The sequence below is a fragment of the Falco punctatus genome (genome assembly GCF_963210335.1).
Source record: "Falco punctatus genome assembly, chromosome: 7".
NCBI classification, from domain to species: domain Eukaryota; kingdom Metazoa; phylum Chordata; class Aves; order Falconiformes; family Falconidae; genus Falco; species Falco punctatus.
The window spans coordinates 21,766,638-21,788,390 of NC_137587.1; the positions used below are offsets into that span (position 1 = coordinate 21,766,638).

Consider the following 21,753-nt stretch of genomic DNA (forward strand, 5'->3'; position numbering starts at 1 on the left):
TTTTTCTTTGTCTGAATACATATATTGCATAGGTGATATTTTTTTTTTGGCACCATACAGACCAGACCATGCATTTTGCTTTTCCTTTACAGAAACAACAAAACACGTTGATTTCTTGGAGACAAGAGAAACAGGTCTTACTCCAAAGAGCTCATGTCAGATGGGGCACTTAAAACCATTCAAATCACAGTGAGATGAGACTCTGCAGGTAAATTCAGCAATATGCTTTCCAGAGCAAGGGTCCCTCCCTTTGGTTTTACTTGCTAAGCCTTATCCCGACTTACATCTGCCAGTCTACCTCCTGAACATCATATTAGTCTTCACAAACAAGCAATATAGCCAGGACAACCCCAGCTTACTCTCGGTTTCTCCCTTTCAATCATCATAAGATTTTCTGACTGCAGAGAGCAAGTTAACTGCTACAGAAAACTTTAAATAAATTCCCCACAAAACAAAACAAAACAAAAAAACCCAAAACAAAACCAGACCTTTAACCTGAGAGATGCAGACTTCAATCTGTTTGCTGCATGGTGGGCCTATTGCTTCATCACTAATTTAAAGACTCTTCTGCAGCTTCAGCATGTCCAAATCTCTTGCCACTGCTTATCCTTGTGATTCAATTCTCTGACTGACTGTCTCCAGTACCCTAGCATTTTGTAGAAAGCTTTCTCTTACAACTCTGACCCAAGAATGAGCAGTCATGAGCAGTCACTCAGGCAATCAGTCTTTTTCTAGCTGCAGGCTATCTTCTATCTTTCCAGAGCTGGTAGAATACCTCACCAATACCGCATATTACTGTTAAATCATCAGCTATACCGACGGTTTTACCTGTGAAATCACAGATTAGATTTTATACCATTTTCTTAAGGCATTTATGTAGCAACAACCAACAACAATTCTATGAAAAAAATAATATACCCTCCGCATTACTTCTCTTTATTCATGGTTCAGACAGGGATCATTAGTTTCAAGAAAAAAATCAGTGGAAACAAGGCAAAGCCTCTAGTAAATGTTTTGATGTAAAACCACCCCAACCCCTACTCCCTATAACCAAAAGCCACATCTTAAAACATGGAATAGATGAATGTGTTTGAAAGTTCATGGTGCAAAACAGAGGGGGATGGCAAAACCTCCTCAGATTAGTCAAAAATACAGCCATCCCACTCTACGTGTGAACACAGTCATCTCCCTTCCCCTTTTCCTCTCTGCTTCCATCCATTCTGCAACAAAATCAATATATAAAGAACAGCAGCAGCAGCTTTATGATAGGCAATCATCCTTTTTGACATCAGTTTGTGATAAGATCGTTGATTCTCCATCTTTAAATTACATCATAGCTGTGTAAAATATGTAGTGATATCCAAAATGTGAAATCTTCACATCCGCTGTCGATACCTCAGCAAGATCCAGACTGCTGCCACAGCAAGCACCAGGCCTGGCACAAGAATGGTGGCTAGAGGAAGCCCACCTGATTCTCCATCGCCTTGATGACCCACAGGGCCATTTTGTGGTTGCAACTACAAGAAAAAAAGAAGTATTTGTGTCAGAGCCTATCACAGGAAAGCCCCCAGTTCTCTGTCAGGTTCAAGGGATTTGTAAAAGACGTACGAGACAGTTTCTCCGGGTACCTGTACACTCCACAGAACAGAAAGGACAGTTAGAACGGCTTTGGATGGACTCAGCTTTACCGCAGAGTACCCAGTTGCTACCAGGCACCCTCATGTTTCTCTGTCACTTTGTAAACCAGGACTCTAACAGCAGAAGCAATGACACACACATCAGTCATCCCTTGACGCACTTCCCACCACACCATTTCCTAGTGTCTTTACCAGGAAAAGGGCATCACTAATTATCTCCAATTTTCTTACCTGCCCTGTACACTGGTCCAGATTTACTCCTTTACTAAGGGAGTATAAAAGGGGCCTCAAACCCACCTCTCATCACCAGCATGCTTCAGGCTGATCAGTATTTCCTTTGTCAACTTCAACGCTATCCCGGGATGTTCAAATTACAATGGATTATGGATTCCCCTCTTTCTATATCCAAAATGGTCCAGTATATTTAAACTATAGCAGACAACATGTCACAGAATCATACAACAATTTAGGTTGGAAAAGACCTTTAAGATCATAGAGTCCAATCATTAGCCCAGCACTGCCAAGTTCACCACTAAACCATGCCCTTAAGTGCCACACTGACACATCTTTTAAATGCCTTCAGGGATGGTGACTCAACCACTCCCCTGGGCAGCCTGTTTCAGTGTTTGACAACCCCTTCTGTGAAGAAATTTTTCCTAATACCTAATCTAAACCTCCTCTGGTGCATCTTAAGGCCATCCTATTGCCTGTTACTTGGGAGAAGAGACTGATCCCCACCTTGCTACAGCCTCCTTTCAGTTAGTTGTAGAGAGCAGTACAGTCGCCCCTCAGCCTTCTTTTCTCCAGGCTAAACAACCCCAGTTCCCTCAGCTGCTGCTCATATGACTTCTGCTCTAGACCCTTCACCAGCTTTATTGTTCTTCTTGGGACACACTCCAGCACCTCAATGTCTTTCTTGTAGTGGTGGGTTGCACACACATCTCAACACTAACATGAGTGATGACCTCTGAAGCAACAGGGGAGTTTTGTCTCCAGTAAGATTCTAGCCTCTGAAACAAAATTGGAGAACCTGAGATTCTGTCTTCACAAACAAACCTTTGCCTCACAAGGGAGATCTGTGAGAAAACACAATACACTCCAACAAAACAAAAACTTAGGGACGTCTTCAAACTCACCCCTTCTCTGATACTGTTACAAACAGTTAATGCATGGATGATTACACCTGTGGTCAACTAGACAAGGCCATAGTTCAAACAAAACCTTTATCTATTATTCACAATGAGCACCTGGACATGGTATTTTTCTGCCTCATGAAATAGAGAATTATCAATCATAAAAAACAGTCTAAACTGAGACAGAAATAATCCTAAGAAACAGGTAAAACATACCCTGCGCTGAATTTTCAGAGACACATCACAGCCTGCATTCTTGAACAGTTCCACAGCATCCTTGTGCCGCAAATTCTTCAAGTCTCTGCCGTTAACCTAGTAAAAAAGGAAAAGGAGAATCAGTTGCTGAAGGGCAAAAAGCAGATTTTTTGATGATGCAAGCTAACATAGGAAGGAGATAAGAAACTTCCTCTTTCACAAAATTCCGCATTTGGGGCATGATACTAAAATCAGCAAGATCCATATTCATCCATTCATATTATAGATGTATTTTTATATGTTGAGAGATAGCATGAAAAACTCCAAGCCAAAACACAGAGGTACTGAAAAAAACTACCTAGAAGCAAAACTAGAATATAAGACGACAGTCATTAGCAATTTCTTATGTTGTTACTTTACTGGAAACAAATCAAAGGTGTAATTCTCACAGCTAATGAAATTGAAAGAGCAGCCACAGCAAAATTATTATTATGAGTTTCTTTCCCACACTGTTCCCTCTACTGGTCTATCTTTGAAACCTTTCTGTTTGAAAGATTGGTGTAAACATACATTTAAAAGCATACTGATGTAACAAAATAAAGACTTACATACATATATATATATATATTGGCATCTACTTTGAAAGTGTTAGGATTTTTTGTAATTTAATATCTTAGGATAGAAGGTTTTATAACCTACTTGATTTCATTCACTAACTGATGATATTCATCCTAATTTTTCTTTTTCAACCCCATTACCCCTGATTGTATGCCCTGAGATCACATCCAATGCCTCCCTTCTCTTGATATTTAGACTCCCCAAACAGAAGTATGTAACTATTAAACTGCCAAGAAAAGATAGGATAATGTTCTCCATTTAACTTGGTATCGTTTTCTGGATCAATAATAGGCTCCAACTACTGCAAGGCACTTTATAGAGGCTAAAAAGATTACATGTGTAACATAATAAGCAAGTATAAAATAAAATTAAAAGATCATGTATCACACTAGAAGACATAACTTCACTCATGACTTTGTAAAGCATATTGTCTTTTATGATTGCCAACTGTCTAAAGAATCAGTGGGACTGAACCTCAATCACTTTAAAAATTCTTTCTAAAAGGAGAAGCAGCCTCTATTATTCCTGGTATGCTGAAATGAAGAGTTTTATGACCTTCAGAAGTTTTAGAGCCTAAAAATCCCCCTGAGCAAAAGAATCAGCAGTAATCACAGCCTATCAGTCAAAAAATGGAAACTTAGAGGTAGAAAACCTGGAAGTTTATTTCCACATGTGTAAATGATGATTCACTGTGAGCAAGAGAAGAAACAGTGGATTCTAAAACCTGGAAGTTTATTTCCATGTGTGTAAATGATGATCTGTTGTGGGCAAGAGAGGGACCAACGGATTCTAAAACCTTAGGCAGGGAAGTCGCAGAGGAAATACAGACATATCACCAAGGAGTGCTTCTGAGACAGATCAAGAAGGCAGAAGAGATGGGTCCACGTGTAGAGGCACTCATCTCCTTAGTGCTCAAAGCTCTCCCCAAAGCACCAAATTAGCTCCTTCATGGAATTTGCTCAGCATCATCTAACTGCATGCATCACATCCCTCCTCTTTGTGCACTGCAATGGCAAACCCGCATCACATCACTGATCACAGCGTTTCAAGAACACATAGGGTGACAGAAGAAAAGGCTTACCGCTAAAATTTTATCTCCTTCTTGTAACCGGCCATCAAGGTAAGCTGCCCCATCCTTTTTGATCCAGCTGACATAGATGCTGCTGTCATTGGAAATGTACGGCTTATCTGTCCCACCAACAATGTTGAAGCCCAGGCCTAAGGTAAGCCAAAGAGAAAGCTGATGAGAAAAAGCTCAAAGCTTCACACTTCCTTGCTGTTGTTGGGGACTGTACCTTCCCACATTGTCTTATTTTCTCCATCATACTAAAACTCCCAGCACACAAATCTGCATCATCCTTTCCAGCCATCACTGTCTAGCAAAGTTATTCTCATGAAACTGGTCTTGAAAGCAGAGAAGAGACACTGAATGCCTGAGGGCCCACATGCTTTATTCCATAAAGCATCCATGAGCCATTTTCAGGTGGGCGCTGGGAAATGCATTTCTAAGACGACAACTGAGCCCTCAGCAGGAATGGAATACGTCTCTTCAGCACAGCATGAAAGCAAAGCATTCTCCATTTCACAGGAGGCTACAATAAATCATTACCTTTGAGCAACAAGAAATCATGCCCAACAAGCATTTCATGATCTGGGAAACAGAGTTAGGAAAGGCAAGGAGCATTAGACCCTGTCTACAGATGAGGAGACGGGCAAGCAGAGCTGTGCTACCAGCTCGAGGGCACCTAGAACTCAGAAGGCTCCCCTTCCACATCTCAGGAGTTGAAACTGGCACCTCAAAAGAATAAGGTTAGCTTAGATGCAACTACTTCAGATTGTATGTAATCACTTTGTCCTGTTTCAGGAATTCAAAACACTACAGGAAATAAAGACAAAGTTCTCAGATTTAAAGCAAAACAAAATGGAACACACATACATTAAACAAAACTGATGTTCACTTTGTATTTTTGTTATGTTTCGTATTGTTCTTTAAAGTAAGCTTTGATTACAGATCTCTAGCTGGAACCAGCTGCTGGATGAAAGTGCAGTTAAAGATTAAGACTTCTTGTTTCATAGAAATCCCGAAGAACAAACTGAATTCAAAATCTGAAAAACGACAGGTTACAAAAGCACATTGCCCACTGCACATGCAGCTAAGTTTCTCCGTAAATAATAAGTGACAAGGGTTGAGAAAGATTCCTTAAGAAGAGGCTTGCAATGAAAAAAGCAAAGTTGAGGGGGAAAAAAATATATACAACCAAAGTAAATGGAAGAAGAAAAAACTTCTTTTTTTTTTCCTGACTTAAATTAGTCAGCCAAAACCTATCGTCAAGATCAGCTGAAGGCAAATTCTCCCCACATTCAGCCAGGCTGATTTATTTATTTTCTCTTTCTTTTCTACTTCCTCTCAAAGTTAGGATTAGAAAGTTTGAGAAGCAGAGTTGCAAATGAAAATAAAATCACCTTGTGCCTGCTGGGAAGCAGCATTTTAAATCAGTCATAGGAGATCAAAGGATATATCAGATGAGTCACGCTATTTTAAGTGTGCATCTACAGCTGTGAAGTAAAGAAATATTAATGGCAAACTTGCTACACCTTTTTTCTTTTTTCTCCCCTTCCTGGCAGCTTCAGAGAAACAAGGAAGAAAACGGAAGCAGCAGCAGACTGAAGAAACACTGACATTTCAGCTATTCTATATCTATCCCAAGAAGGGACAGTTGTGCACAATAACACACCATTCAATGGGAATTAAAAAAAATAAATCCACGATCCTAAAAATTATTTGTCATGAAGCTAATGACCTGAGAATATGGGGAATGAATACTACAGAAAGTACAAGGTTTAATCACTTTTAAAAAGCCAGAAAGAAGGAATCAGGAGTTTCAGAACACACTGATTCTCTACATATAAAGAAAAAAACCCAAATATATATGAAAGAAGTATACATTTTACAAGTTTTCATTCATGATTGGAAAAATGATTAAGTGTCTCAGTTTTCATCAGCAGAGACAATATTAGATAGGAGCAGATATTTGTGACAAAAAGAGGCAGCAGTTCATGCCCGACCAATTTAAGTATTCACAGGGCTTCTTCACTCTGTCTTTCCTTTCCAGCACTTAAAACTTTCACTCTGACTAAAAATATCTTCCCTATCTTTCCTTGAGCTCTCTGCTGTTCTCCTCTTTCCAGTTCATGCAGCCATAGAGACACAGCATAACCGGGAGAAAAGGAGCAAGGGGAAGAAGACGGTACATGGCACTGCATCTCTTGTCTACAAGGGACCACAAGTGGAACTGCAAAGCTTTAAAAGCAGGTGCTGGGCTAAACTTCTGACCTTCCCTGAGGCTGCAGACCTCCCTATGCCTCATTTACCCCCCTCCCTTAAACTTCAAAAAGTTCCTCCAAAAGCCATTTTAAAAAAAAATCATGATTGGCAGGATTAGGAAAAGAGAAAATTAATAATGTTACAAATTGAACCAATGAAGTTATTTAGTTTTCCATAAAACCACATTTTTCTGCCTAATTTCAGCCTAGTATCTCAGAAGGAAATTTGAGAGACATACACACAGTTTTGTCACTGTAAATGCATTCCCCCTGTTGGCAAACTTTTGCCAGAGATGTTTAGCAGCCGACCCGTTTTAAGAAGTTGCAGTCAGAACTCCAATTGCAGAGATTACGGGATCACACTGTGATTTACAGAAAACAGTGCTTTTTTCCTTCCACAGAAAATAATAATTGTTCACATGGCAGGACCTTCAAATCAAGTGACGTAGTTAGAAACCTAACTCTAAAAGTACACAGTCCACCTTAACGATGGGACAAATGCTGCTTATGGTAACAAGATTTAAACTGCCTTGGCTGCATTCAAGACCTGTCAACTCTGCCCTTTCAACATCCGCTTCTACCTCCCTCACAATTTTAGGTTCCCAAAAGTGTAGAAACAGCTTTCCCATCAAAACTGGCTTTCTTTAGCAAATACTTTTCACTGACAAGCATGGCTTCATTAGCTCGAGCTTGTGGTTGTGCAGGCAGGGCTAAGCAGCTTTCAGACCAGTGGCCGCTGTTAGGCAAGGGTGGCAGAGGGCTGCCTGCTGGGCTCACCCTTTTGGTTGTGATCGCTGGCACAAGGGCCAGGACAGACCCCAGCCCTGCACAGGAACTACCATCACCCCGGAGAAAGAAAAATGGTACACACACCAACAGTGTGGGTGCTGTGGGTTCCTGCAGGGCCCATGGAACCAAGGGTTCCTGGGGGGCCCGTGGACCCAAGGCCGACTGGCAGCCGCACCCGGCAGCTGTACAGGCAGAAGGGCTGCCACGTTTTATTTCGTGCTTGTATTAATTAAAGAGAAGGCCTCGTGCACCAAAGTTCAGCTCCAGCTCCAACACCTCCCTGGAGCCTGCGGTTCTTTGGAGCCAGGATTTTCCTCCAGAGCTGTAGGTTTGGTGCTAACTTGCTGCGCTTCTGAAAGCGTGATTGGAATGGCATCAGAAATTCTGTAAGAATACAAGGGTGGACAGGCGTCTGCAGGCTTCCATGAGAGCACATGCTGCTGTGACCGGGAAAGCGAAGCCAAAATAACACCACAGGGGCTGCCCTGCTCCCTCTCCCTCCCAGCCTGCACTCCCGCCGCCCCGAAGCCCCCTGACGCTGCCCCCCAACAACTAGCACGAAGCTGACGGTACAGGGCATGGTCACTTTGAACCAATATCTTTCAAAACGCTCCCTAACGCTGGGTAACCCACACGGCTGAGGGCTGAGCACTTGCCACCTCACTGGAAAGCAGGAGATGGCAGCTCCGGGAAAGCCAAGAGGGAGCCGGCCTACCCCAGCCACCGGCCGCTGCCGCTGCTCGTACCGGGGACAAAGCCGGGCCCAGCCGGCTCCCCTCACGCGGGACACGGGCTTTCCCCGCCACGGGCCACCGCCAAGGGCACGCCGTGGCCGGGAACCCCAGGGTTACCGCACCAGTGCCTGGGAGCGGGCACGGCCAGGACCGTCACGCCGCTGCCCCAGCGCCGCCGAGCCCCCCGGCCAGCCCCCACCATCGGGGCCGCGCAGGCCTCGGCGCGGCGGCCCCGGCCCGGAAGGGGCCAAGGGCCCGGCGCCGGGCGGCCACCCCCGGCCTACCTGAGGGTCGGCGAGTGAGGCTGATGACCTGCTCGGAAAAGCCGCCGCCCGCCACGCTGCCGTTCATGCTGCGGCCTGAAGGTGAAGTCGGCTCCTGGGGCAGCCGCTGTCGTTTCCCCGGCCGCCACCGCCGCAGGGCCGTGCCGCGGAGCGCTGGGAGTTGTAGTCCGCGCCCGGCCGCGCCGCCCGAGGAGCGGGCCCGTCTGCCAGCCCGCGGCCCGGCTCGCCGCGAGCACCCGGGACGGGGCGGGCGGCCAACGAGCGCTGGGGCCCAGCACCGGCCCCTGACCCCGGGGCTCGGCCCTGGCAGTCGGCCGGAATCCCCCAACGGCCCTGCACTCCGAAGCGGTGCCCGGACGCGTCCGGAGCGCGAACATACCCCGGGAGGAGGGCCCGGGAGCCGCAGGGGCCGACGGAGCGGGGCTACTCCCTCGGACCCCTGACGCCATTAGCGATAGGCTCTCACCGCAGCGACGACTGCGGGCCGGGCCCCGGGGGACCGTCCTCGCCTGCCGGGGCGCACAGCAAAACGCCTCGTGCAACGCACTGTCCCTGGCCTCAGCACCGCACGGCTCCCCACACTCGAGCCGGGTTCCTCCTGAAAGCTTAAAAAGCGGATAAAAGTACGCTAGAGTGGGTGTAAAAGAGCCTGCAGAGCCTTAGGTTCCGAACCACAATTAGCACATCGAACCGCTGTGCTGACCAGTGCCGCCGGGATCAGTAAATACATGACTATGTCCTGTAGAAGGCGTTCAGTCTGAGGATTCAGGACATTCCCTCAAAACTCTACAGAATAGATCATTACCTAGCAATAAATGAGGCAAAGTAGTTCAACGTTCCATCTAACAGAGAAGCCACTTGAACCTGGGACTCCCGCACCTCGGGGAGTTCTTGAACCAACAGATTATTGGGAACGATACCGCAAGGCAAAATCTATCCCTATTTATTTCCTTGTTAAAGTTTATCCTTATCTGTTTCAGCACATGCTACAAGTGCGGCAGGAGAGGCAACAGGAAACAACGAACAAGGCCCAGTGCAACTGAATCCCCTAGCTGCCTGGCGCTGTTAGGACAGCCACATCTACACGCTGCAGAAATTCCTCTGATGAAAATGAGGACCAGGTGCTCTGGTCTTCAGTGTTACGCTACCTTTTTATTCATTCAGTGTTGCAGTACAGATAATCTTCGAATTAATGCAGTCAAAAATACGTTATCTGCACTTCTGGATTCCTGAATTTTACAGGGAGGGAGAAACAGCCTGTGTGCTGGATCTCTGGACTAGAGGAAGAGCACGCCACGTGCCTTCATGCTACAACATTAACACTTACTGCTAAACTGAATGTTAGGACACCTGCCTCAGAGGTGGAAGACAGGCATTCAAGGCCCAATTACACCTGCAATGATGAGCAAAACCATGACTTGTCTATCACAGGAACTATTAAGCAAGAAACGACAGACAACTTGTTCTTGTGAAATGTCAGGTTTGGTGTCACTACACTCCTGACGTACATCTGATGGTTCAGATCTCTAATGCTTACTGGCATGATCCAGCTGATTCTTCTCTGCCCTCTCGCAACCTGAAGACCCTGTTCCCTACAATCTACCTCCCTCTTGAAGGGCGGCTCCCTGGAAACAGTTGGAAGGGCTTATGCCACAGACACCTGCAGCATCTCACTGCAATACCTGCCTCTTGCTAATACCTTTGCATGTCACAGACGGGAAATAAATGGAGGCTGCAAGAGCAATTTTTTTCTCTTTCTGTTTATTAAGGAACGACAGAAGCAGGATGCTCACAAACACCTCTCCCCCTGAATGAGAGAAAACATTAGGTGGAGTACATTGGAAGAAATAATTCTTTTATACCTGTTTTAAGAAGTTTACATTTGTAAACTGTTGATATGAAGCATAGAAGCTATACCTAACAGATTACCTACTGCTTCAGTTTAAAGAGCTCAAGGTGCAAAGAAGAGCGTGCCTTACTGCCTGCGTTTCTTAACTTAAAATACTCAAAGATAACATTTACTCTGCATTTAACGATATCACATCAGAGTAGAGCAATTCAGAACGTGCTGGGTTATTTTGATGAGTTATCAGCTGGCTCTGCTCAAAGAAGGTTTCTCCAGGAGCACCCGAAGCTACTGCTTGTTGGTCTTCAGCAAGCCCTTTGTGATGGATTTTGACTCGCCGGCCGGCGTTCTCCTTCAGGAACGGCTGACTTTTCCAGTATTTTAAACAACTATCTTCTTCTGCGGGCCTTTCTCCTCCTGAGCCATCCCACTCTTTCCCATTTATAACATATTGTAAGGGTTAGTCCAAAGATACAGAGGGCAAGAAGAGCAAGTAGTGTTATTCCTGTTTTCGCTCTCTGGGAAATCCTCCTGGCTGGAGGGGGTCCACTGTCAATGCTGCCTCCAAACCCTTCTTGTTCACAGTATGGAGGAGCCCAGCCATACCTGCAGTGACAGTTCTTATGATTGTTACACACTCCTCTGTTATGACACCTTGTCACGTTACAGTCGTAGTTCAGCACTGCTATGCTGGTACATGTCCTGTTGATACAAAGCATGTCACTACCACATGGTGTGCCATCTTCCACAGCTCCCACATCAGCTGTTGGCATCCCTACGTGATAGTCGAGACCCCAACACTTTTTATGTCCAACAGGGGTTTGGACTAGCGTTGCATGGTTCTGCAAGAAAGGTAATGTCCCGATGTTTTCACACTGGACCCTACCACATAAGATATTCTTAATACTGCATTTTGTAAAGTGGATATTGTCACGGATACCACAGTTCCCAAACCGGTCGCCTACAGTATTCACTGCTTTGAAGCAATCTAAAGGGGCTGCCCTGGCTTGTTTGCCAAAGAGACGCTGGCACTGTTTACTGTGGGAGGGACATTTTCCTCGATAGCAGTAAGCACCATCTGTGCAAGGGGTTCCATCTTGTATGTACGTGTCCAGTGGGCACTGCGGGGAAGTCCCATTGCAATACTCTGGCAGGTCACAGTCACCAGTACTTGCTCTGCAGAGTGTTCCTGCTGGAAGGACCTGACAGCTCTTGCAGCATTTTCCAGAAGCACAGACTGAACCTGCAGTAAATGTACAGTTCGGGTGGCAACAAGGATCCTTTCTACAGTCCGCTTCTGAACCACAGTCACATTGCTCTCCGCTTTCTACTATCTTATTCCCGCAGTATTCACGCTTCATGGTGTAGAGAGTACCGGGCGCTGGTGGTTGACGAATGCAGGCAGCGCCACGCCCGAGCAGGTCAAAGTAGTCTTTATAACTGCAGTCACTGAACGCATCGGTGTCAGCGTCGTTTTCGTACATAATGCATTTCTTCCGTCTGCATTTACAGCCCTGTTTGTCATGGCGCATCCCAAGAGTATGGCCCAGCTCGTGGACAAACGTGGTAACAAGTGAGGACAACTTCCTATCAGTGAAGGACACAACTGCTGACGACCACTGGTTGTCACATATGGACCCTACAAATGCCAATCCCAGGCTCCCTCCAAAGTTCTGAAATGCAAATAAGTGAGCGGTATCATGGCGCATCCGTGGAGACAGGTCTGACTTTCGCCAGTTGTTGAAGTCACCCAGTGTCTTTTTGATAGAGTTAGTAACGTTTATAAGGTTGCTTTTGGTCCAGATCTCCAATCCCACAAGAAACAGCCGGACAGAAAGCTGTTTATAAAGAGCATCCCCAATATTGATGACTTCTATGACTTGCTTCAAGACTTCGGATTCGTTCCTGCCCGACTTCACAAACCGCACGTTGTCCACGACCACTACCAGCTTCACATACCTGGTGTGCGTCCACCAGTCCTTCGGCATCTCCCCCTCTTCTGCCCGGGGGACCCTGAACCAGGGCAGCAAAGTGTTTTGGTGCTGCAGCTCCTCCGGGGTCAGCCCACCGGTGGGGCCCCAGGGGCCGCTGGCCGCCTCCATGCGGTAGAGGATGTGCCGGAAGGCTGGATCATGGGGGATGGGCTCGATCTCATAGGTGCCATCCTCCATCCAGAGCACACCGCGGAGGCTGCTGCCACAGTTGGCGAGGGCCACCAGGGAGCCAGGACTCCCCTGCACCTCGCCCTGGTAGAAGCAGTTGTCGTGCACAAAGGGGTGCTCTTCCCAGCGGGCCCCGTCCTTGCCGTAGGTGACCAAGGTGAAGGGCTGGGAGACCAGGCCCCGCCTGGGCCGCACGCGCAGTACCCGTGGCCGCCCCGCCACCTCCAGCCAGTAGGCCACGGCCAGGGGGTCGGTGCCGGCGCGGGGGCTCATCTGCCTCGGCACCGTCATCCACATGGCCGTGACACGCAGCTCCCCGGACAGGTCCCCTGGCACGGCCAGGCACCCCGCCAGGCCCAGGAGCACCAGCAGCACCTGCAGCGCTGCCATCGCTTCTGCCCGGTGGTGGCGCATTGTGAGGGGATGGGGCCTGGAAGGGCCCCGCCCCCATGGAACCACCTGAGGTCACAAAACGCCTGTTGACCTTTCAGGGGCCTGAAAGGTTGCCTAGAAACGTCCACCCCCTCCTCTTTGAGCACCTACAGAACCTCTAGCGGGGAGGAACAAAAAAACTGGCTCACCACAAGCATTTTCAAATTAACGCGTGTTTCTCCTGAGCAGATATAGCGAGGAAGGCCTCCGCTCAGCTTCACACTCCACGTCACGGATGTTTGCGTTGAGGAAAGGGATCATTTCGTTAGAGCACAAAGGAGAAAACTGTTTTAGTAGCTCAAAGGCTGGCTTTTGCTTTGCTCACTTTTCTTATTAACAGGTAATTTTAGGAAAAGACTATTCCAGCTCAAAAGAGTGTTCAGAAAAGCTTGGGGTCTGAAATGAAAAAGCACAGAAATACTAGTCTCCCAGCTGGTTACCAGGACACACCATTCCTTGGCGCCCTTTCTTGGCATGCACCTTACTATAGCTACTACAGCTATACACATGCACACCTACAAAAAAAAAAAAAAAAAAAAAAAAAAAAAAAAGGTAGAATCAGGGAGGAATTCACTTCCACTACCTTCAGTAATTAAAGCCAAACTAAGAGTACCTCGTATAAAAGCATAAAGCCTACCTACGCCACAGCTGCTACATACCTACAACAAGGTGCCTTTATTACATCACTGACTCAAACGGCCTTTTTCCCACATCACGACCCTTCTAAAGTGTGAGAAACAAACAAACAGAGATTGGCTTTTCGCTAAGTGCTGTGCTAGACAGGTAACAAGCTGCCCTGCTCGGGTCCAAAGTTCACCACGAGGAAGATAGCTGACTTCATCCCTGCACGACCACCAGGGGAACCCCAACGACTGAAAAGCACAAGCGCAGTGGGGGTGGAGTTCTTTAAATCATTTCAAGGAATATATGTATGTGGCTGGTGCAACCTCAATGGTAGAAGTAGATCATACTTGAACCTGTTTGGCGCGCCTCTGACTAGAGTCACGCGCCCAGCGCTGCGGTTTCTGCTCTTTGACTTTGCCTCACAAGAAAAGATTTCCGAACCTACCTTTGGCGGGTCAGGTATTTATAACAAAAGGTTTGTGCTTGCCAGAGCACTAGGAACAGAGAGCTTACAGGTACACCTACCGCTTGGCTGCCACCCCTGATTTAGGGAACAGCTCCATCAAGACACAGCTATATGACAGCGATCTGGATTGCTGCGGTAAGACAGGATCTCCTGTGTGGCACAGCTACGTGCACTGGGGTTTTGGCACGTAGCGCTGGGATTTGACATAGCCACAGCTGTTGTCTTTTGGGAACTCTTCACAACTTTCTTTTCAGCAGTGAAAGCACGTCTGGGATGAAGTCCAACCTGCCACGTGGCCCTTATCCCTCTCAGCTGCAGGAAGTGCATGCTCTCACCAGCCCATCTGCATCTCAGGGATCCTGCCCTTTGGCACCAATGCCTGGGTGTAGCAGAGACTGGAGAGATGTGTGACCTGCTCCCAGCCCTGTCAACTGGCCACACAGCAAACTGAAAACCGGGTCAGACAGGGATGGGCAGAAGCAAAAGCCCAGTGCAGACTGGTAGCCCAGAGCGCACCTGTGCCAACTCCCAGTCACCGTGGGATGCGGCGCAGTGGGAGCCTTAGGTTCCGAACCACAATTAGCACATCGAACCGCTGTGCTGACCAGTGCCGCCGGGATCAGTAAATACATGACTATGTCCTGTAGAAGGTGTTCAGTCTGAGGATTCAGGACATTCCCTCAAAACTCTACAGAATAGATCATTACCTAGCAATAAATGAGGCAAAGTAGTTCAACGTTCCATCTAACAGAGAAGCCACTTGAACCTGGGACTCCCGCACCTCGGGGAGTTCTTGAACCAACAGATTATTGGGAACGATACCGCAAGGCAAAATCTATCCCTATTTATTTCCTTGTTAAAGTTTATCCTTATCTGTTTCAGCACATGCTACAAGTGCGGCAGGAGAGGCAACAGGAAACAACGAACAAGGCCCAGTGCAACTGAATCCCCTAGCTGCCTTGGCGCTGTTAGGACAGCCACATCTACACGCTGCAGAAATTCCTCTGATGAAAATGAGGACCAGGTGCTCTGGTCTTCAGTGTTACGCTACCTTTTTATTCATTCAGTGTTGCAGTACAGATAATCTTCGAATTAATGCAGTCAAAAATACGTTATCTGCACTTCTGGATTCCTGAATTTTACAGGGAGGGAGAAACAGCCTGTGTGCTGGATCTCTGGACTAGAGGAAGAGCACGCCACGTGCCTTCATGCTACAACATTAACACTTACTGCTAAACTGAATGTTAGGACACCTGCCTCAGAGGTGGAAGACAGGCATTCAAGGCCCAATTACACCTGCAATGATGAGCAAAACCATGACTTGTCTATCACAGGAACTATTAAGCAAGAAACGACAGACAACTTGTTCTTGTGAAATGTCAGGTTTGGTGTCACTACACTCCTGACGTACATCTGATGGTTCAGATCTCTAATGCTTACTGGCATGATCCAGCTGATTCTTCTCTGCCCTCTCGCAACCTGAAGACCCTGTTCCCTACAATCTACCTCCCTCTTGAAGGGCGGCTCCCTGGAAACAGTTGGAAGGGCTTATGCCACAGACACCTGCAGCATCTCACTGCAATACCTGCCTCTTGCTAATACCTTTGCATGTCACAGATGGGAAACAAATGGAGGCTGCAAGAGCAATTTTCTTCTCTTTGCTTATTAAGGAACGACAGAAGCAGGATGCTCACAAACACCTCTCCCCCTGAATGAGAGAAAACATTAGGCGGAGTACATTGGAAGAAATAATTCTTTTATACCTGTTTTAAGAAGTTTACATTTGTAAACTGTTGATATGAAGCATAGAAGCTATACCTAACAGATTACCTACTGCTTCAGTTTAAAGAGCTCAAGGTGCAAAGAAGAGCGTGCCATACTGCCTGCGTTTCTTAACTTGAAATACTCAAAGATAACATTTACTCTGCATTTAACGATATCACATCAGAGTAGAGCAATTCAGAACGTGCTGGGTTATTTTGATGAGTTATCAGCTGGCTCTGCTCAAAGAAGGTTTCTCCAGGAGCACCCGAAGCTACTGCTTGTTGGTCTTCAGCAAGCCCTTTGTGATGGATTTTGACTCGCCGGCCGGCGTTCTCCTTCAGGAACGGCTGACTTTTCCAGTATTTTAAACAACTATCTTCTTCTGCGGGCCTTTCTCCTCCTGAGCCATCCCACTCTTTCCCATTTATAACATATTGTAAGGGTTAGTCCAAAGATACAGAGGGCAAGAAGAGCAAGTAGTGTTATTCCTGTTTTCGCTCTCTGGGAAATCCTCCTGGCTGGAGGGGGTCCACTGTCAATGCTGCCTCCAAACCCTTCTTGTTCACAGTATGGAGGAGCCCAGCCATACCTGCAGTGACAGTTCTTATGATTGTTACACACTCCTCTGTTATGACACCTTGTCACGTTACAGTCGTAGTTCAGCACTGCTATGCTGGTACATGTCCTGTTGATACAAAGCATGTCACTACCACATGGTGTGCCATCTTCCACAGCTCCCACATCAGCTGTTGGCATCCCTACGTGATAGTCGAGACCCCAACACTTTTTATGTCCAACAGGGGTTTGGACTAGCGTTGCATGGTTCTGCAAGAAAGGTAATGTCCCGATGTTTTCACACTGGACCCTACCACATAAGATATTCTTAATACTGCATTTTGTAAAGTGGATATTGTCACGGATACCACAGTTCCCAAACCGGTCGCCTACAGTATTCACTGCTTTGAAGCAATCTAAAGGGGCTGCCCTGGCTTGTTTGCCAAAGAGACGCTGGCACTGTTTACTGTGGGAGGGACATTTTCCTCGATAGCAGTAAGCACCATCTGTGCAAGGGGTTCCATCTTGTATGTACGTGTCCAGTGGGCACTGCGGGGAAGTCCCATTGCAATACTCTGGCAGGTCACAGTCACCAGTACTTGCTCTGCAGAGTGTTCCTGCTGGAAGGACCTGACAGCTCTTGCAGCATTTTCCAGAAGCACAGACTGAACCTGCAGTAAATGTACAGTTCGGGTGGCAACAAGGATCCTTTCTACAGTCCGCTTCTGAACCACAGTCACATTGCTCTCCGCTTTCTACTATCTTATTCCCGCAGTATTCACGCTTCATGGTGTAGAGAGTACCGGGCGCTGGTGGTTGACGAATGCAGGCAGCGCCACGCCCGAGCAGGTCAAAGTAGTCTTTATAACTGCAGTCACTGAACGCATCGGTGTCAGCGTCGTTTTCGTACATAATGCATTTCTTCCGTCTGCATTTACAGCCCTGTTTGTCATGGCGCATCCCAAGAGTATGGCCCAGCTCGTGGACAAACGTGGTAACAAGTGAGGACAACTTCCCATCAGTGAAGGACACAACTGCTGACGACCACTGGTTGTCACATATGGACCCTACAAATGCCAATCCCAGGCTCCCTCCAAAGTTCTGAAATGCAAATAAGTGAGCGGTATCATGGCGCATCCGTGGAGACAGGTCTGACTTTCGCCAGTTGTTGAAGTCACCCAGTGTCTTTTTGATAGAGTTAGTAACGTTTATAAGGTTGCTTTTGGTCCAGATCTCCAATCCCACAAGAAACAGCCGGACAGAAAGCTGTTTATAAAGAGCATCCCCAATATTGATGACTTCTATGACTTGCTTCAAGACTTCGGATTCGTTCCTGCCCGACTTCACAAACCGCACGTTGTCCACGACCACTACCAGCTTCACATACCTGGTGTGCGTCCACCAGTCCTTCGGCATCTCCCCCTCTTCTGCCCGGGGGACCCTGAACCAGGGCAGCAAAGTGTTTTGGTGCTGCAGCTCCTCCGGGGTCAGCCCACCGGTGGGGCCCCAGGGGCCGCTGGCCGCCTCCATGCGGTAGAGGATGTGCCGGAAGGCTGGATCATGGGGGATGGGCTCGATCTCATAGGTGCCATCCTCCATCCAGAGCACACCGCGGAGGCTGCTGCCACAGTTGGCGAGGGCCACCAGGGAGCCAGGACTCCCCTGCACCTCGCCCTGGTAGAAGCAGTTGTCGTGCACAAAGGGGTGCTCTTCCCAGCGGGCCCCGTCCTTGCCGTAGGTGACCAAGGTGAAGGGCTGGGAGACCAGGCCCCGCCTGGGCCGCACGCGCAGTACCCGTGGCCGCCCCGCCACCTCCAGCCAGTAGGCCACGGCCAGGGGGTCGGTGCCGGCGCGGGGGCTCATCTGCCTCGGCACCGTCATCCACATGGCCGTGACACGCAGCTCCCCGGACAGGTCCCCTGGCACGGCCAGGCACCCCGCCAGGCCCAGGAGCACCAGCAGCACCTGCAGCGCTGCCATCGCTTCTGCCCGGTGGTGGCGCATTGTGAGGGGATGGGGCCTGGAAGGGCCCCGCCCCCATGGAACCACCTGAGGTCACAAAACGCCTGTTGACCTTTCAGGGGCCTGAAAGGTTGCCTAGAAACGTCCACCCCCTCCTCTTTGAGCACCTACAGAACCTCTAGCGGGGAGGAACAAAAAAACTGGCTCACCACAAGCATTTTCAAATTAACGCGTGTTTCTCCTGAGCAGATATAGCGAGGAAGGCCTCCGCTCAGCTTCACACTCCACGTCACGGATGTTTGCGTTGAGGAAAGGGATCATTTCGTTAGAGCACAAAGGAGAAAACTGTTTTAGTAGCTCAAAGGCTGGCTTTTGCTTTGCTCACTTTTCTTATTAACAGGTAATTTTAGGAAAAGACTATTCCAGCTCAAAAGAGTGTTCAGAAAAGCTTGGGGTCTGAAATGAAAAAGCACAGAAATACTAGTCTCCCAGCTGGTTACCAGGACACACCATTCCTTGGCGCCCTTTCTTGGCATGCACCTTACTATAGCTACTACAGCTATACACATGCACACCTACAAAAAAAAAAAAAAAAAAAAAAAAAAAAAAAAGGTAGAATCAGGGAGGAATTCACTTCCACTACCTTCAGTAATTAAAGCCAAACTAAGAGTACCTCGTATAAAAGCATAAAGCCTACCTACGCCACAGCTGCTACATACCTACAACAAGGTGCCTTTATTACATCACTGACTCAAACGGCCTTTTTCCCACATCACGACCCTTCTAAAGTGTGAGAAACAAACAAACAGAGATTGGCTTTTCGCTAAGTGCTGTGCTAGACAGGTAACAAGCTGCCCTGCTCGGGTCCAAAGTTCACCACGAGGAAGATAGCTGACTTCATCCCTGCACGACCACCAGGGGAACCCCAACGACTGAAAAGCACAAGCGCAGTGGGGGTGGAGTTCTTTAAATCATTTCAAGGAATATATGTATGTGGCTGGTGCAACCTCAATGGTAGAAGTAGATCATACTTGAACCTGTTTGGCGCGCCTCTGACTAGAGTCACGCGCCCAGCGCTGCGGTTTCTGCTCTTTGACTTTGCCTCACAAGAAAAGATTTCCGAACCTACCTTTGGCGGGTCAGGTATTTATAACAAAAGGTTTGTGCTTGCCAGAGCACTAGGAACAGAGAGCTTACAGGTACACCTACCGCTTGGCTGCCACCCCTGATTTAGGGAACAGCTCCATCAAGACACAGCTATATGACAGCGATCTGGATTGCTGCGGTAAGACAGGATCTCCTGTGTGGCACAGCTACGTGCACTGGGGTTTTGGCACGTAGCGCTGGGATTTGACATAGCCACAGCTGTTGTCTTTTGGGAACTCTTCACAACTTTCTTTTCAGCAGTGAAAGCACGTCTGGGATGAAGTCCAACCTGCCACGTGGCCCTTATCCCTCTCAGCTGCAGGAAGTGCATGCTCTCACCAGCCCATCTGCATCTCAGGGATCCTGCCCTTTGGCACCAATGCCTGGGTGTAGCAGAGACTGGAGAGATGTGTGACCTGCTCCCAGCCCTGTCAACTGGCCACACAGCAAACTGAAAACCGGGTCAGACAGGGATGGGCAGAAGCAAAAGCCCAGTGCAGACTGGTAGCCCAGAGCGCACCTGTGCCAACTCCCAGTCACCGTGGGATGCGGCGCAGTGGGAGCCTTAGGTTCCGAACCACAATTAGCACATCGAACCGCTGTGCTGACCAGTGCCGCCGGGATCAGTAAATACATGACTATGTCCTGTAGAAGGTGTTCAGTCTGAGGATTCAGGACATTCCCTCAAAACTCTACAGAATAGATCATTACCTAGCAATAAATGAGGCAAAGTAGTTCAACGTTCCATCTAACAGAGAAGCCACTTGAACCTGGGACTCCCGCACCTCGGGGAGTTCTTGAACCAACAGATTATTGGGAACGATACCGCAAGGCAAAATCTATCCCTATTTATTTCCTTGTTAAAGTTTATCCTTATCTGTTTCAGCACATGCTACAAGTGCGGCAGGAGAGGCAACAGGAAACAACGAACAAGGCCCAGTGCAACTGAATCCCCTAGCTGCCTTGGCGCTGTTAGGACAGCCACATCTACACGCTGCAGAAATTCCTCTGATGAAAATGAGGACCAGGTGCTCTGGTCTTCAGTGTTACGCTACCTTTTTATTCATTCAGTGTTGCAGTACAGATAATCTTCGAATTAATGCAGTCAAAAATACGTTATCTGCACTTCTGGATTCCTGAATTTTACAGGGAGGGAGAAACAGCCTGTGTGCTGGATCTCTGGACTAGAGGAAGAGCACGCCACGTGCCTTCATGCTACAACATTAACACTTACTGCTAAACTGAATGTTAGGACACCTGCCTCAGAGGTGGAAGACAGGCATTCAAGGCCCAATTACACCTGCAATGATGAGCAAAACCATGACTTGTCTATCACAGGAACTATTAAGCAAGAAACGACAGACAACTTGTTCTTGTGAAATGTCAGGTTTGGTGTCACTACACTCCTGACGTACATCTGATGGTTCAGATCTCTAATGCTTACTGGCATGATCCAGCTGATTCTTCTCTGCCCTCTCGCAACCTGAAGACCCTGTTCCCTACAATCTACCTCCCTCTTGAAGGGCGGCTCCCTGGAAACAGTTGGAAGGGCTTATGCCACAGACACCTGCAGCATCTCACTGCAATACCTGCCTCTTGCTAATACCTTTGCATGTCACAGATGGGAAACAAATGGAGGCTGCAAGAGCAATTTTCTTCTCTTTGCTTATTAAGGAACGACAGAAGCAGGATGCTCACAAACACCTCTCCCCCTGAATGAGAGAAAACATTAGGCGGAGTACATTGGAAGAAATAATTCTTTTATACCTGTTTTAAGAAGTTTACATTTGTAAACTGTTGATATGAAGCATAGAAGCTATACCTAACAGATTACCTACTGCTTCAGTTTAAAGAGCTCAAGGTGCAAAGAAGAGCGTGCCATACTGCCTGCGTTTCTTAACTTGAAATACTCAAAGATAACATTTACTCTGCATTTAACGATATCACATCAGAGTAGAGCAATTCAGAACGTGCTGGGTTATTTTGATGAGTTATCAGCTGGCTCTGCTCAAAGAAGGTTTCTCCAGGAGCACCCGAAGCTACTGCTTGTTGGTCTTCAGCAAGCCCTTTGTGATGGATTTT

The 21,753-nt window shown here is 47.6% G+C and overlaps 3 protein-coding genes across 3 annotated transcripts; all 3 read right to left on the reverse strand.

Annotated features, from left to right (window-relative positions):
- Positions 1 to 8,848, reverse strand: SYNJ2BP (synaptojanin 2 binding protein). The gene is made up of 4 exons (XM_080394962.1): positions 8,715 to 8,848; positions 4,665 to 4,801; positions 2,987 to 3,082; positions 1 to 1,517 (listed from the first exon to the last, which is right to left on the reverse strand). The coding sequence occupies exons 1-4, from the start codon at positions 8,779 to 8,781 to the stop codon at positions 1,377 to 1,379; spliced, it is 441 nt and encodes a 146-aa protein (XP_080251088.1). The 5' UTR covers positions 8,782 to 8,848; the 3' UTR covers positions 1 to 1,376.
- A 2,101-nt stretch (positions 8,849 to 10,949) lies between these two features.
- LOC308066950 (disintegrin and metalloproteinase domain-containing protein 20-like) lies at positions 10,950 to 13,136 on the reverse strand (the record flags this gene model as incomplete). The annotated part of the gene is made up of 1 exon (XM_080394954.1): positions 10,950 to 13,136. The coding sequence occupies one exon, from the start codon at positions 13,134 to 13,136 to the stop codon at positions 10,950 to 10,952; it is 2,187 nt and encodes a 728-aa protein (XP_080251080.1).
- Positions 13,137 to 16,380: 3,244 nt separating this feature from the next.
- LOC308066951 (disintegrin and metalloproteinase domain-containing protein 20-like) lies at positions 16,381 to 21,568 on the reverse strand (the record flags this gene model as incomplete). Its single annotated transcript, XM_080394955.1, has 1 exon — positions 16,381 to 21,568. The coding sequence occupies exon 1, from the start codon at positions 18,565 to 18,567 to the stop codon at positions 16,381 to 16,383; it is 2,187 nt and encodes a 728-aa protein (XP_080251081.1). The 5' UTR covers positions 18,568 to 21,568.
- Positions 21,569 to 21,753: the final 185 nt, after the last annotated feature.